The 17343-nt window shown below is 46.4% G+C and overlaps 1 protein-coding gene across 1 annotated transcript; it reads right to left on the bottom strand.

The window, feature by feature from the left end:
* Positions 1–3965: 3965 nt before the first annotated feature.
* On the bottom strand, positions 3966–17048 carry LOC107112301 (chromosome unknown open reading frame, human C12orf49). The gene is made up of 5 exons (XM_015413424.1): positions 16468–17048; positions 11154–11310; positions 10101–10252; positions 6723–6836; positions 3966–4922 (listed from the first exon to the last, which is right to left on the bottom strand). The coding sequence occupies exons 1-5, from the start codon at positions 16576–16578 to the stop codon at positions 4839–4841; spliced, it is 618 nt and encodes a 205-aa protein (XP_015268910.1). The 5' UTR covers positions 16579–17048; the 3' UTR covers positions 3966–4838.
* Between the last annotated feature and the right edge of the window lie 295 nt (positions 17049–17343).

The raw sequence follows: 17343 nt of genomic DNA on the forward strand, positions 1-17343 counted from the left end.
GCTTGCAGAGCTAATGTTTTAAGCATGTTTTTATTTTAAGTAAAAAAAAATTTTTCTGTTTGTGTCCTTTATAAAGTTTATATCTCCGCTACCTGGCATTACATTTTATGACACGCATAGCCTGGCCCAACAAGGTCTCATTTATGTCAGATCCGGCCCTGATAACAAATGAGTTCGACACCCCTGCTCTATGGGGTTACCATAAATCGGATGGGATTTGATGGCACTTTCCTCCACCACCATGACTAGAACGAATAAGTTCTCTTGCAGGCATCAGTTTGAGGTCTACCTCTTTATTGCCTTGAAACTTTTTTTTTTTGGGGGGGGACACGAAGACTGCCATTTCCCTTTCGCAATACTAATCCAATGCCGAGGTGGATCCTGTGCTTATTCAGCACTCTCCTCGATGCAGAGCCCTGTCAAGAGCAGCGAAACCCCCTGGATCAATGTCCTCCTGTGTCACAAAGTTAAATTCCATCTCCCTTTCCTGGAGCAGCTCCCTGCCATTGTGAGAAAAATGGGATTCTGGAAAGCCATTCATTATCCATCAGAAGTGACAGCCCGCTCGAAAGCATCTTCCCGGCTGGGTTAACTGAAACGCAACAATCCCCCCATTTGATTAAGTGGCTGCCAGACTGCTCTTACTTCCGCAGGTCAGAGTGCAACCAAGTAGGCACAGCAAGGCAACATCGAGAGCATCTCATCTGCTCTGGGAGATAAACAGCTTAATCTGCTTTGGAGGCACGGGCGGCGCAACACTTCCACTGCCAGGTCGAGGGTTTGTGGGTTGCGTGTTTTTTTTTTTTAAAGGAGAGGACTCGATATTCCAGCTGCTCAGAATTGGCCACAGCTGAAAGAACGATGAGAATACATCAGTGAGAAACTCTGTTTCCTCGCATAACACTAGACTTTGCATAATGCAGCAGATTGCACCCCAGAGAGGGGTTAAATCCGCACTTTTCTCAACCCTGCTGGAGATTTTCTCAGAATCTGGACTGCATGGACGTTTACCCTGATGAACCTGCTTCAGACTTTTCGTGCTCAGCAGCTGTGTTTGAGTCGCGAGGGGGCAAAGTACAACCAGATGCATTGGTCAGATTTTGATTTCACAAAAAAGGTTTGTTGCAATAGTGTAATTCATGGCCAACCAGGGTATGATGCTGGGAATATCCATGCATACATTTCCTAACATATTCTGTTAAGGATTGGGGATGCAGGGCACTGGGAGATGGGATTTAATCTTCATAACAGGAACTGTGACCCCATTAGCTTTAAAAGGGGGGGGGGAACCCACAAGTGCTCTCTTTGCCTGTCTCCCTACCCCTCTTCCAAGAAATGGAAAAGTGAGGATGTGTTGTGCAGTGGTTAGATAGCTGGACTAGAACTTGGTAAGTCCAGGTTAAAATCCCTGCACAGCCTGAGACTCACTGTGTGACCTTGTGCCCATCACTCAGCCTACCTCACAGGGCTGTTCTTCTGAAGATACAGCGGAGGAAGAGTGAGAACCATGCATGTCACCCTGAGCTCTTTGGAGGAAAGGTGGAGTAAGAGAATGTCTTAAATAAATAGTGCATAAAAGGTACCCCCCTGCCCAACATACTTTAACTTTGATCCAAACTGGGTCTCCATGTGGCTGCTTTTGGCCTTTAAAAACACAGAGAAAATCTGCTCATGGAACTCCAATTGTCACATCCATGTTGCTTCTCAGGGGGAGACAACTGCTGGTGCAAAGTCCAGACCTGATTCAGAAGAACCTACCAAATCCTAAACACAGTTAAAACATAGCTGTAGCTTCATGTGTAAGGAAAAGGAAGTCAACGAGACCTATTTTGTAAGAGGCAATTCAACCTTCTCCATTAAATCTAAGCTTATCGATTCTCTTGAGATTCACACCTCAAGATCTGATGAAACGTGCATGCACACGAAAGCTTACACCCAGAATTAAACTTTGTTGGTCTTAAAGGTGCCGCTGGACTCTAACTTTGTTCTATTGCTTCAGACCAGCACGGCTGCCCACATGAATCTAGCGAGAATTGTTTACTCAGCCCTCCACAAATAGATGTCTCTCAATTCAACTTTATACCACTGGAGGGCAGTAGACAGGTGCAATGGGGAAAATTCATCTCTTCCTAAAATACATTTACTTGCTAGTGAGGCATCTGAATAACTCCTGACTTTTATACACTGAAAGGGAGAGTGATCACTTTTGCTTTGCTTCTCTTGTACAATCTAATCTTGAAACCTGTTTTGCACTTAGAATCACCCTTTATTCCAATTAAGAAGACGACAAGATTGGATTTATACCCCGCCCTTCACTACCCAAAGGTGTCTCAGAGCAGCTTACAAACTCCTTTTCCCTTCCCCTCCCCACAACAGACACCCTGTGAGGTAGGTGGGGCTGAGAGAGCTCTGACAGAAACTGCTCTTTTTCAAGGACAGCTCTTATCGGAACTACGGCTTGCCCAAGGTCATCCAGCCAGGTGCAAGTGGAGGAGTGGGGAATCAAACCCGGTTCTCCCAGATTAGAGTCCGCGCACTTATCCGCTACACCAAACTGGTGTAAGGCCCAGCAAACAGCCCATCTGTTACTACGAATGGGTGTGAAAGGTGGACAGTGGAGAAAACTGATTTGAAACGTGGCATTGAAGGAGAATTTTACGGATGTCATGGACTGCCAAAAACACACATAAGCCGGCTCTAGATCAAATCAAGCCTGAATTCTCCCTAGGAGCTAAAAATCACCTAGCTGAGGCTATTGTACCTGGTCCCATCTTGAGAAGACAAGACTCACTGGCGCAAACAACAAGGCTAGGAAAAGAGGCAGACCCAGCAAGAGATAAGTTGACTCCATAAAGGAAGCCACGATCTTCAGTCTGCAAGGCTTAAACTATAGGGTGTTTCAGAGGTCATTAATTCACAGGGTTACCATAAATTGGAAATGACTCGATGACACCTAACACCCACAAGCAGGCCAATCAGACTGGCAAATCGGGGGGTACGGGCAGTGTTGCCTCTTTCAGATCTTCTGCGGAGGGGGCTTGGATCCTGGGTGGGGACTTCTTTCCAGGTCTACCGCTCCACCCTGCCAGGCAAGGAGAAAGCAGAGGGAAGGGCCTTCTCTCCCTGTAAGGTTGCTTCCCGGCTCATTAAATAAGACAACAGGTGTTCAGTTTGTGAAGGAGTGTATTTTTGACTTGTGCACCATACAAGAGGAGGAAAATACACTTCCAGGTCTCCTACGAAAGTCCGTTTTTCTGCCTAGCACGGCAGCAACTAGGAGCCCAGAGCCTGCCAGCTGGCCCGTCCCCCGGCCCAGGAGGCTCCCCATTCGAACTTCATATCCATACAGTTTCTTTAGAAGAGAGGGAGTATATCAAGAACAGCTCAAGTCTACAAACATACTCTTGGAAGAAAAGACAGTGTTCCACCGATAACATTAACACGTCCTGCAGCCAGAGATCTCGCCGGCTAGCTCAGAACCTGCAGAAGGCTCCGTCCAGATCAGCAGGTGACCCGTTGTAAGACCAGCTGTGGGTGTGCGGGGAGGGGGGAGGCTGCCTCTTCAACAGGCTGACTGCTGCGAACCGAGCATGCCCGGAGCCGCAAAACATCCCGGTTCATTCGCTGCCTTTCCCTTCCTGCTCTAGATTGGCACATTGCTGCAAACGAGCACTTTCCAACCAGTGAGTGCACTGAGAGTCCAGTCAGTTTTGGGGAAAGCTTCCCTGACCACATCCATAATTGTTGCCATGATTAAATCCCAAAGTCTCTCCACTGGAAGAGGAATTGGTTATCCGCTCCATTTAGAAGCAGCCCGTTCAAAGCCCAGAGACTGCATGGAAGCGGGGGCAAAGGTGATGCCGCCTCCAACTTGGGGGATTTCTGGAGATTTGTGTGTGTGTGTGTGTGTGTGCAGGGAGAGCTTGTCGCCTTTTCTGGAGATTTGGGGTGTGTGTGTGTGCAGGGAGAGCTTGTAGCATGGGGAAGGGACGGAGCTCAGCAGGGATATGGTGCCATACAGTCCACCTCCCGAAGCGGCCGTTTCCTCCGGGGAAGCTGATCTCTGCAGAGCAGTTGTAATTCTGGAAGAACTCCAGGCCCCAGCTGGAGGGGGCAACCCTACTTGATTGGCACATTCCTTTAAAAAAAAAAAGCATTCTAAAGGTGTCAACGCAGGTGGGTGCTAGCCCATGAATGGAGCCGGCTGGTGCGGCAAGATCGCCGGACAAGACGGAAGGGCGATCCTGTTAAACGAAACAGATCAGGTACCTTCCCAGAATTCGAACGCAGCCCATCCCAATGCCCTTCTGCTTCAGGAATCGTCAGCACATTTCAGCAAATGCAACCTTTCATGGGATCTCAATAAATAAATAGTATTTACATATAAAGGTCCGTGCCATGGGTGCAGGATAAGTCCCCCAAGAAGCCATGTGGTGTTTGACCATCGAGTGGGGTGGAGATCATTCTTTGTAACTGTGTCCAGAAGGTCCGTGATCTATGGAGCAACACATTTCAACTTCAGCGTGCATACTTTAACATGGGACTCGATGACCCAGTGTTCAGTGCCTGGTTCCGTAATGGAAGGATTCCCATCACTCTCAGCATATTCTCTAACTGCAGGGAGATGACAGCAGGCAGTTAAAGGGATGCTGTTCTTTGTGGGCATCGTCACAAACCGGCAGGAGGATCTAAAGCCAAAAGGTTCATGTAAGCCGTTGCCATGTCGCTCCCCTGCTCATGGTGATAGATCCAGATGGTCAGCTGGGTTGGTTGAAAGCAGTAGAACACCTCTGCTCATGGTGTCAGTCTCCCGCACTGTCTCCAGTTTCTTGTCATTTTCATATAGGCAGGAGCTCTGGAGGATACTCGCCATAGCAGTACTTTGCAACAGGGTCACGGTAGGTGTTTTCATGCTGTACACTCTGTGTGGGAGACAGAGAGAAAACGACATCTGTGATGGACAGGTTAGATTCCGCCTTTCCCTAAGAGTGGCCAATGACAGCTGCCAGAATGTTAGAGACAGGTGAAAAACAGGAGTTGAGAGAGCAGTTGGGAGTTGGCAGCTTGGAGAGATGTCTGACTGAGTGAAGCTGGGGTGAAGATCAGCTTAAAGCTAACTGACAATCTGTAACTTAGTATCCAAGATACTGGAATAGGGAAACAGTTCAAACGTTCAATGAGGGAAAAAATTGGTACCTCTATCTTATGTTCTTCAGTGTTATGTTCAAACTAGGGGTGTGCATTCAGCTAAATCTGAGCTGAAAAAACATCCAGAAAATACCTTATTGGTATTTTGGGGGTATTGATTCAGCGGGACATAAATTTTGGATATCGCTCATCTATCTGAAATGCCCAAGCCCTGAAAATTCCAAAAAAAATTGGGATTTTCAGGACCGCTGAATAGACAAACTTAAAGGGTGTTTAAAGGGACTGCGGGCCCTTTAAATCCCTTCCCCCTCCATTGAAATCCATACACACACACACATATATAGGATATGAATAAATGGTGGCAGTATGTGAATGGGACAGTGTTTGAACCCCCGAACCCAAGTGTTTGAGTGAGGTCCTGTCATTAAAGGGGGCTGGGCTACCCTGTCTGTAGATCTCTCTTTGAGTGTCAGTGGGAACCTCAGAGGGGAAGCAGTCATGGCTCTCTAGAGATTTTAAGATAGCGAGGATGGCCTGACCTACTTGTAACATACTCTGTGTGTGAGAGAGAGAGGGTTTAGAGGGTGGTAGATACTCAGTGTGACTGGAGAAGGGGCGTCACAATATCATTTAGGAAAGATCAAGCACACACAGAATAAAGTCACAGACCAGAGTCTGAGCCCCTCCTTGTCAGGCAGGTAGATCACACGTGAGCAGGGGGCGAGCACTTGACACCACCACAGGAGGAGGCAGTTGAGACTCATCCAGGAGTCTGAGCCAACCCTCTCAGCCTCGCCCTCTGACTCCGACATGGACCCACAGCCCTCCGTCCTGAAGCCCAGTGCAGCACCTGAGGTCTCTCCACAACTGACCCCCTCAAGCGTCACAAATCCCTGAACCACCTCCACCCCAACATTGCCAGAAGCGCTTTAAGAGCAAGTAGCCTAGTCCTGGAAGGGCGGGGCTCGCGTCTCCACCTCCTTGCAGGACCATTTAAGGCCTTTGCTGGAGCAGCATCTACATTCTGGTCCTCTTGCCTCACGTCCCACGACTTGACTCCTGGACCTCAGCCCCGAGCAGGGCAAAAAAGCCGATTCCCTCTTGTCCCTCAGTGAGAGAGGGGAAGGGACAAGCTGGTTTCCTGCAAGCCACTGGCCAGTGCTGCAGTCATACATTACTTGATATCATGCAGCAATCATTCAGAACTGGGCTCATCCACACTGGAAAATTTACTTGCAAATGATAGTTGTAGTGCAACGATAGCATAATATCGGCTGATGTGTGGATACAGTCCCGGAAAATGAATGGAGCCCTAATTAAACGATATTCTAGAAGTCTGAAGCAGATGTGCCAATTCTGCTGCTTCAAACAGAATAGAACTACTGCAAATTGTGCATATTTCAAACTTGTATTAAATACAAGTTTGAAATATGCACAATTTGCAGTAGTTCTATTCTGTTTGTATTCATATCATACTGCACCCCCCGCCCCCATCTTTTTGGTTTTAATTCTGCTGCTTCAAGCACTGGAGGGAGCATGCCGAAGACATCTTGCCTTGCCCCCATGCCTCTTACCTGTGACGAGGTCCTGCACTTGGCCAAGCACAGTTCAAAGTGGTCTTCCACCGCCATGAACAGGTTTCGGAAGGCTATGGCGGCTCGGTTCAGAAAATGTTCCAAGAGACGTTGCTGCAGGGAGAAGGAAGGGAGAACAGGACACTTGTAAGAGGGCAGGAAAGGGATGATGTTTGCGTTGGGCCACTGCTACGAATTTGGCTATTTCCAATTGAGTCAGCGAGACTGAAGTCCAGGAGCACCCTATAGACCAACAAGATGTTCCAGGGGTAAGCTTTTGAGAGCCAATGCCTCCTTCATTAGGTATCCAGGTTACCTATCCCTGCTCAGTCTGAAACCCACCATGTGACCTTGTGCCAGTCACTCGGTCTACCTCACAGGGCTGTTCTTCTGAAGATACAATGGAGGAAGGATGAGAACCATGCATGCCACTCTGAATTCCACGGAAGAAGCAGAAGAAGAGTTGGTTTTATATCCTGCCCTTCACTACCTGAAGGAGTCTCGGAGCGGCTTACAATCATCTTCCCTTCCCCTCCCCACAACAGACACCCTGTGAGGCAATTGGGGCTGAGATAGCTCTGAGAGAGCTGTGACTGGCCCAAGGTCACCCAGCTGGCTTCATGCGGAGAAGTAAGGTGCAAAGTGGGTCTCCAGATCAGAGTCCACCGCTCTTAACCACTGCACCAAACTAGCTTGGAGCAAGGATGGAGTAGGAAAACGTGCCAAATAAATAAGAGATAAAAAGCTACCCCCAACATACTTTAACTTGTCCAAACTGGGTCTCCATGTGGCGGCTGTTGTCTTTTAAAAACTCAGGGAAAATCTGTTAATGAAACTCTGAGCATCATATTCATGATGGTTCTCAGGGACAGACGACTGCTAGCCACATCTGGTTCAGGAGAATCTACCGCGATCATGAGCACAGTCAAAACCGAACAAAATAAGTTATTATAAAAATACAAATATTTATTATGGTGTAAAAAAGGTAAAGGTTCCCTTGCTCGAAAGCCAGTTGAATCTGACTCTAGGGTTGCGGTGCTCATCTCCGTTTCAAAGCCAAAGAACCAGCGCTGTCCGAAGACATTTCCGTGGTCATGTGGCCGGCATGACTAAACACCAAGGCGCACGGAACGCTGTTACCTTCCCACCGAAGCGGTACCTATTTATCTACTTGCAATTTCTTGCTTTCGAACTGCTAGGTTGGCAGGAGCTGGAACTAGAGACGGGAGCTCACTCCGTCATGCGGCAACTTGGGTCTCGAACTGCTGAACTACCGACCTTCCACAGCCCGCAGTTCAGCGTCTTAACCACTTGAGCCACCGCAGTAGTAAAAGATAAAATAGGTTGAAAGAAATTATCCAGATATCAGACTCTTAAAACGTTTTACACACAGAGCTGATAGTTTTACATATACAATCGATGGGTACATCTCTTGATATTTTGATCCCTTCTTTTAACCTATTTTTATCTTGTTAGCTTGACCCTCACATATCACAGCCATATCTTAGGTCGGGTGTCCCCCCCCCCCTTTTTTCTCGGTCACGGTCAAAACCCGAAAGCTCCTGCCCCGAAAACTTAGTTGGTCTGCAAGGCGCTGCTGGCCTTGAATCTAGGTGCTCTACAGCAAACCAACACGGCCGCCCTCTGAAGCCAATTAACACCAAAGCAGACGGCACGCTTTGGGGTGACACAAAACTGGGAGGCATTTCAGACTTTTTGGAGGTGGAGCAAAACATTCAGAACGCTCTTAGAATAGAAAACAGGGATGAAAAGAAAACAAACATGGTAAGGGGAAACCCAAGGGTCGCAGGGCCGAGTCACAATTGCATGTTCAGTGCTTGATGGTTTCAGCACCAAGTGGCTACCGACAGGACTTCCGTGTCACGTGACATCAGTTCAAGCGAACATTGTTTCAACCTCGGAACACTACGTATACACGGGAAAGCTAATGAGTGATGAAAACAAGGCACTGAATGATAAATGGGGGAGGAACCGTGGCCCAGGGGTGGAGCCTGTGGCCCAGGGGTGGAGCCAGGCAAAAGGTCTATGGTTCAGTCCCAAGCATGGACTTTTAAATATCCTTTTTCTGCTGAGCACGAGGGATAGCCACTGCCAACCCGGATGAACAACCCGGATGAGTTAGGTCTGGCACGGTACTAACTAGTTTCCTAAGATGGTACCCACTGCCGGCAGTTACTGTAGGGACTTGCATTAAAATTAATTAACAAGTTATTTAAAATTGACATGACTGAGCTATTTGGATCTTATGCTATTCTTCCCATAATGAGGTTGGACTGGCACACAGTGCTTCCTTCCTCCCATTTTCTCTGCACAATCATTCTTTGAGGTAGAGCAACCAGACCAAGTAAGCTTCATGGCAGAGTCAGGTTTGTTTATTCAGATATTTATACCCCACTGTGCTTGCAAGCGACTTAAAATGACTTCCAACACGGTTCTCCCCTCCTTCAGGTTCACAACAACCCTGAGAGGTTGCTTAGGCAGAGAGACAGTGGCTGCCCAACTACACTCAGCAATAATCTGTAGCAATAATCTGTAGCAGAAACTTGGGGGCTCCCAGATCCTTGTCCGACACTGTAATCACTAGATTCGAATCTGAGTCTCCCTGGTTCTAACTCGGTATTCTAACCACTGCATCACACCTCTTCTTTTGTTATTGTTGCTAACACCTTACTGGAAAGATCTAACATTGCATTGCTGAGTGACGTTTTTTTAAAAATTGGACTGAGTCAGTCCAGACAATTCTTCACTGTAGCAAAAATCTGCATCACTGAATAGAGCAAGAGTCCTGTAGCACCTTAAAGACTCACAAAATATGTGGCAGGGTATGACCTTTCGTGACATGGCTACCCATCTTGATCTGAGTTTCTGAAAGAACAACAAGAGTTCCAAACTCTTTAAGCGACAAGATCTGGCTGTAATGGAAAGTGCCACCCCCCAAAATAATATTCAATAAAGAGCATCTAAAGGCTTCAGATTGAAACTTTCCCAACTGTGTTTCTTTGTTATCGTTCTGGAGCATGCATGGATGGACAAACGCATTTGAAAACTCAGCAACTGACGGTGGTGTGTGGGGAAAAAACCTTTGGCTTGTTAGAATTAAACAGGGTACTTGAACGCATATCAAAACTATTGCCAACATCAGAGTCGTGCTTAGGAAGATGTCGCAAGGTATGTTGCAAGGAGAAGGATGCTTCTATTTTTTTTTTTATGGACTGAGATTTTTAATTGGATCCATGTGCAGCCCTGCAAGAGTACATGCAACCCTGAGCAAGGCACTTGGCCAGGGGCTCTGCTTCTTCCCTGCCCCCACCACTGCCCCCTACTTATTAACCGAGTTGTGAAGCCAGAGTCTCCTACCTTGTTGGGTTGCAAGCAGCAGGACACGCACGCCTCGTACACGCTGCAGCAGCCGTTGGGCAGGCACGAGTCGCAGCTGTACAGCTTTGTGCTGGGGGCGTCCACATTGCAACAGCCATTCACCAGCACGTGCCTCCTTTCACAGATGTAGCCTGCAAAAGGAAACAGGTTGAGAGTGGGGGACTGAACAACGGCACATGTGCTCACAGCACTAGAACTAAAGTGCAAAGCAGATGCTACTATGCCACCGAGCACAATTCAGGTCAGGGTTTCCCCCGACCCAACTCTGACGTTTGCACAGCCCAGCGTGACATCAGGGAAGTAAAGTTCCCAAGTGCACTGGGGCCAGTTTTGGCTCTGCACCACAGCGTTCAAGGAGGAGCTTCCTACATGCGCATGGTGGCCTTGAGCCAAATTGAGCCCCGGCATGCCTGGGAACTTTAGTTCCCCCACCGTCATACTTGCCTGTGCAAAGACTGGAGTTGGGGCAAGGGTCTAAGGGATCATCCAGTTGAACTGCTGGATAACAACTTTCTACTGGATGGGCAAAGCAAAGTTCCTTTTGTAGAATTATTACATTAACAACCCCCCCCCCGGCAAATTAATACATTTGGAACTTTGTATATTGTTCTGGTCACCCAGTCTCAAAAATGATGTCTTACAGGTGGAGCTGGAGCAGCGAAAGACTACTGAAATGATGTAGGGGCTGCAGCACCTTCTAGACTGAGGATATAACACACCTAACCTTGGAAGCCCTAATCCTAATCCCTGACTGGCTATTGTTATTCAGTGGTGAGGTATTCACTCTGCACATGTCCAGGGAAGCATTTGTCTTCATTATTACTTTTCCCCAATACAAATGAAACTCTGCAAACCCAAATTTAGCATGCATGACCCCTCACAGTTTAGTCCTATGCCTGTTAAACCAGAAGCAAACCCCAAGTACAACAGGAAAAGCATGCACCGGATTCCAACTTCAGCGATACCAGGGGACAGCCATGAAGAGGGATAACCCACACGGCCTCCTGCAGCTCTCTCGGAAAAGAGACTCACCCAGGTCATCTGTAATGAGAAGCTTCCCTTGGACGGAATTTCTGCATTGGTTACTTGGCTGGCTGCTGTTCCCTGAATGGAACTGCACTTTCCAAGCAATGGGGTGGTCTTCGTTCTGCACTTGGAGGAGATTCCGATCGCGGACTGCTCTCTCCTCCTGAGACAGAACAGAGCAGTGAGGGACAGAAACAAACATTCCTCCTCTCTTGACAACACATCAACTCACAACAGGAGAAAGTTCAAAGGACTGATCCGTGCATCATCATACAGAACATATATGCGGTAAAAAGGGAACATTCTTTCACAGCTGGTGGGATTGTGTCCATATTGCAGACTTCTGGAAACAAGTTTTACAAGCTATAAAAGAGACAACAGGTTATGAATTTACCTCAGACCCTTTGGTGAGTCTATTAAATTGCTGGCAAGGAGACGATTACCCCAAAATCCACAGGGATCTAATTATGGTCTTGCTCACGGCCGCTAAAGTGGTAATCACCCAACACTGGAAGGAAAAATCCCCCCCTACAATAGCAGAATGGTATTGTAAAGTGTGGGATTATTTTATGCTGGAAAAATACACAAAATATACCAATGGAGCTAATATAGATAGTGACCTCTTCAACCCTATTGATAAATGGCACCCTTTTATTGAGAGAATGGCTAAAGACAGAGAGAACTGTGAAAGCTGGTCACATTACAAATATTGGTCATTATTACATTGTATTTGAAAGAATAAGATCTGTAAAAGGATTGTTGGGTATTTAGTGTTGTATAAAACAGAGTATAGAAGTACCTCGCAGAAGAAAAAATATTCCTGTTTATTAAGGAAAAATAAAAACTGTAAAACATCCTACGTTTGCTAACAGAAAGTTACTTTTTGAATGTTTATGAAAATGATTGACTGTATTCTACCCATGATATAACTATGTTAAGTTGTTATAGATTGAAAGATGCTGTACCTGTTAAAACAATAAAATGTTTTTTTCCAAAAAAAAAAAATCATACAGAACCTATTGTTAAGAGACTGAATTAAGAACCAGGAAGTCCCGTATTTGAATCTCCTTTAGGCAAGCTGCTGACGTGTAGCCTCAGTTTCCCATTTGCAATAACAAGGATAACCCTATTGGCCTTACCTTACTGAGCTGCTGTAAAGGATTAGAACAAGGTAATATATGTGAAGCAGTTTGAACACTCAAAAGCATTATAAAAATGTTAAGAGAGAGTTGTTTAGAAGGCTCTGGCGAAGGAGCAGGGCCTAACTTTTGTGGGTGAATGATATGTGTGAATGCCAAAAAAAGGAAGCAGTTGATCTTACACACAGTCATAGCCATTTATTAATTAAAACGAATACTGAGTGCACATTTATTTAATTAATTAAATTTGATTTGCTAGACCCCCCCTTCCCTACAAGTAGGGCTCAGGGTGGCTTACAACAGAACAATATACAAAATTCTTTAAAACTAAAACCAACATTAAAACCACCTAAAAACAGATCAGTAAGTAGGAACAAGATACATATAAAAGATGGTGGGAAAAATCAGCTCCCCCAGCCTCCTTTGGGGAAGGGATTGCGAGGGACCTAAAGGTGAGCAACACGCATCTATCACACCAAGACACAATGTTGCATTTGAAGCTTAGCTACCCAAAGGTGCATGAGATCACCCACACTGGGGTGGAAAGGACCATGTGAACTGGACCCTGGGAATGCTCAAAAGGGAAGAGAGGATGGCACAGAACAGATGTGTACTTTACACTGATCAAATTAAAATTTGGTGCCCAAATTCAGCATTAAGTAAAACTTTAGTAGTGTGATTTCTAAATTATGCCTATTGAACATATTTGCATAATGTCTCTTATTCTGCATAAATAAGCCACTGCTATTGGGATTTCTTTTTTGTTACTTTAGCTACCCATGGGGAGAATCAAAGAATTATATTCCTAACCGTTAGTAATCTCATCCAGCCATCTGATCATAAACCTCACCCCAGCAGTCAAAATATACCCAAGATAAATGAATTTCTCTTATGAGCAAAAAGCTCTTTGTTAATACCATCTTATACATACTTACTGGAGTGTGTCCCACTGAACTCAAAGGGATTTGCTCCCAAGTAAATTTGCACAGGGGCTGCTACTATGATTTTATGGGTTGCTACTATGATTTTATCAGGATTTACATCAGCACATTCAGTTGCTACTATGATTTTATCAGGATTTACCGTACATCAGCACATTTAGTGATCGTTACCAACTGCCTCTGTGTTAGCAGTGGCTGTCTTGCCTGCTGCTGCACAACAAAAAAGAGCTTGGGAGGGGCGGGGAGGCCTTGCCTCAAATCCCCAAGCAGCCACAATACTCTCTGGGTGACCTTGAGCCACTTATGCTCCTCCACCCAAGCCTACCACACGAGGCTGTCGTAAGGCCAAAATCAGGATAACTCCACCCATGTATACCATGCAGGAAGGGTGGGATACAAGTGTGCAAAATTTCATTGTCTAAATTGCACTGGATTGTTATGTTCTTGTATTTAGTGTTGTTTATTATAAGCTGCCTTGAGAGTCTTTTCCTGAAATGCAGGATATAAATGTATAAATAAACAAATTAATACTTTCAGGACCATAGATCAGCCATCCTTGCTAGGGAATGCTGCCATACCTCTAGGGAAAGCTTTGAAAAATGAACAAAGAATCAATGACTTCCTCCTAATCAACACTTCTGTAACCCTGGAAAAGATCAAGGGTCCAGTGGCACCTTAAAGGCTAACAAAATTTGTGGCAGGGTATGATCTTTCATGAGTCACCGCTCACTTCTTCGGATACAGCTACAATGTGAGTCCGTCTGTCTTTATATCTTGGAGAATTGAGTGATTTCAGATGCCGAATGACAATAGCAGGCAAATGACAATAGCAGGTATGACTGGATATCCTTCTGTAACGCTTTCACCACATGACTAGATGCATTTTAGTGACCATGAATTGTTAGCGTCAGAAATGTATGTGCTGAATCAAAAGTTATTTGTAAGTTACAAAGCTCTCCCTGGCTTGTGCTACTTGACTTAAGCATCCTGCCATCATCAGAATTGTAGTAAATAAAGAGGGAGTATTTTCAGGGTCTTATCTAATAGGCATGCGTGGATCCAGATGATGATGAAGGAGACAATGATGATGATGAAGGAGATGATGATGAAGAAGAGAATGAGATTGGATTTATACCCTGCCCTTCACTACCTGAAGGAGTTTCAGAGCTGCATACAATCCCTTTCCCTCCCCCATCCCCTCCCCACAACAGACACGCTGTGAGGTAGGTGGGGCTGAGAGAGCTCTTTTGAGAACTGCTCATGAGAGAACAGCTCTGAGAGAACTTGTGACTGACCCAAGGTCACACCAGCAGCTGTGTGTGGAGGAGTGGGGAGGGGAGTGTACTGATCACTCCATCAGTGATTTTTTTAAAAAAAATACCCCACAAATGTCACCATTCTAAAAACATTATTTAAATGGGAGCTGTCAAGTCACAGTCAAGACTCCAATGGAGAAAAAGAAATGCTACTATTCTTGTTTTTAACATTTTTCAATGGAGTGAATCAATGTTTCTGGGGAGAGTGATGCATCTACTGTCTCCATGCTGAATGTTTCATTTTATTCATTTAGATATCCCACCTTTCTTTATGGAAAGCTCTTACAAATCATAATTAAAAATGTCACAATTTAAACCAACAGAATAAAACCCCAAACAGTTGGCGCTCCTCCACTGGATACCTGCAGCTTGTACGTCCATCAACTACCCTGACAAACAAAATGTCCTTGCAATGCCTTGCTTTTCTAAACCTTCCTTCTGGTACTTAAAAATCCCACCTTCTCGTCCTGTCTTTGTGGAATGAGACAATTCTTTGGTCCCCCACCCCTTCCATCTAAAATTCTTTAACCCACCAAGATATCCATCCCTGTACTGCAATATTATTTATCTAGATACTTATGCCTCACTCTTGCCCTCAATGGGTACCCAAGTATAGCTTACAACACTGTTCTTCCCTGCTTCATTTTATCAACAACAGCCCTGTAAGGTAAGTTAGGCTAAGAGACAGTGAGTAGCCTAAGGTCAACCCGTGAGCTTTTGTGGCTGATTGGGGATTTGAACCCAGGTCTCCTAGGCTGACACTCTAACCCAGGGGTGTCAAACATACAGCCCATGGGCCGGAACTGGCCTGTCCAGGGCTCTTATCTTTATTGCCAGATGACAGAGGCTGTGCATTATGTCCCTGTATCCTGTCCCAATGCTAATGCATGTAGGGCAGTGGAAGCGGGAGGGTGGGTATGAGGGAGATACTTTAAGGAAATACTGTAAGACTGTTTATGTTTTAAGCATGTGTGTATTTTGAGTTAAAATATTGTTAATTGGGTTTGCCTGCATTCTTTATAAAGTTTATAGCTCCCATACCTGGCATTACATTTTATTGGTCACATGGCCCGGCCTGACAAAGTGACATTTATGTCAGATCCAGCCCTGATAACAAATGAGTTTGACACCTCTGCTCTCACCAGTACACCACACTGGCTACTGAGTTCCCATAAAAAGGATGAAAAAGGCGGCTGGGGGGGGGAGGAAGACTTAACCTAAGAATGAATTAAGAAGCTAGAAAGTTAAATGAATCCAAATTAAAGGGCCCAGTATTTAAACTGTATATAAGATGTGAATATTTATCAAATATTGTTGTTGTTCAGTCGCACAGTCGAGTCCGACTCTTCGCAACCCCATGGACCAGATCACGCCAGGCCTTCCTGTCTTCCGCCGTCCTCTGAAGTTTGCTCAATTATCAAATATACAATGTAACATAGTGGTGTATACTGAATATTTGTTTGAGATAACTGTATGATTTTAACCTGTATTGAGGCTCTATTTGGGCCTGTAATTGCTTTTAAATCATTTTGTAATAAATACACATATTTTTTGTAAAATATTCACGTCTTATATTCAGTTGTTTAAATACTGGGCCCGTTAATCCGGATACCTTTAACCTTCAACACTCTCCTCCCTAGAAGCTAAAATGACTAAACTGAGTAGTCCTTTGGCCACATTACAAGAAGACAAGAGTCACTAGAAAAGACAATCATGCTAGGAAAAGTTGGAGGCAGCAGGAAAAGAAGAAGGCCCAACAGGAGATGGACGGACTCCATCAAGGATGGCATGGCCCTCAGTCTGCAAGACCCGAGCAGGGCCGTCAACGACAGGACGTTTTGGAGGACATGAATCCATAGGGCTGCCATAGGCTGGAAGCGACTTGCGACACACACACACACCCCAAGCCCAAGAATCCACTGACCTGCTTAAAGGTGCTACTGAGGAAGTAGATGAGGGAGAGGCCGAAGACGACCCCCAGCACCCAGCGTTTGCGCAGCAGCCTCCGCCACACCAGCGCGAGCAGCTGCACCATGGATGGTTCCCCAGCCTCTGCTCGATGCCCCGGGAGAAGTGGAAGGCTCGCGGCTCGGCGGCTTCGAGGATCCGGCCCTCTGGCTGCCCTTGCTAGCCCATCTGGGAGCCTGGGGGAGGACGGGCCATTCCCACCCCATCCCAGGCCAGGCCTGAAGGGTCAGTCTGGGGGGGGCGAGGCTCTCATGCCAGGCCTGGCTTGGGCAGGGGCAGAGGAAGACACTCCATCCGACCAGAAGGAGAACAGGGCTGCCAGTCCACTGCTGGATTTTCCGGGGCGTCCAACCCCCCCAAAATGCGAGTCACGTCCAGGCAAACCCCTCCCCCACCCGCAGCTGATCTGAATTAAGAGGGAGTTAGAAACCGGTTCCTTGGCTTTGCTTCCTATGGTATCCCTCCGGCACCGGCAACGCCAGTCCGTTCCCCCCCAGGCCAAAGGAAGCCAGAGGGTCACTTGGCGTCCAGTGAGCAGCAATCGGGAGGAAGAGGGAAAGCGAGGCGGAGTCGGAAGTCACGTGCTCAGCTAGGCCGAGGGGAAAGGGGAAGAGGAGCCAACCCAAGGGGAGGGGCCGATGCGGGATCTGCGTGCCGCGGCTGCTACAGAATCGGGGACCTCAGTCATAAGGGGGGCAGGTGAGTGGGGATCCGTGCAAGCTGGTGGGCTTGCGTAGCTGGGGTAATGCAAAGTCGGCTCTCTCCATCCCTGGGGGTTCAAAGGAAATAAGCTGGTGGGGGAGGGCTGCATCATGACAAGTGGATCCCCTTC

This window comes from Gekko japonicus, unplaced genomic scaffold (genome assembly GCF_001447785.1).
Source record: "Gekko japonicus isolate JY-2015 unplaced genomic scaffold, Gekko_japonicus_V1.1 scaffold85, whole genome shotgun sequence".
Lineage (NCBI taxonomy): Eukaryota > Metazoa > Chordata > Lepidosauria > Squamata > Gekkonidae > Gekko > Gekko japonicus.

What these genes read in the sequence shown, in the direction of transcription:
- LOC107112301 (XM_015413424.1), bottom strand. Translation starts at nt 16,578, where the DNA reads ATGGTGCAGCTGCTCGCGCTGGTGTGGCGGAGGCTGCTGCGCAAACGC. An exon ending in TCAGTAGCACCTTTAAGCAG is followed by an intron (nt 11,311 to 16,467) that starts GTCAGTGGATTC and finishes GTTCTGTCTCAG; the next exon opens with GAGGAGAGAGCAGTCCGCGA. An exon ending in GCTGCTTGCAACCCAACAAG is followed by an intron (nt 6,837 to 10,100) that starts GTAGGAGACTCT and finishes TTCTCCCTGCAG; the next exon opens with CAACGTCTCTTGGAACATTT.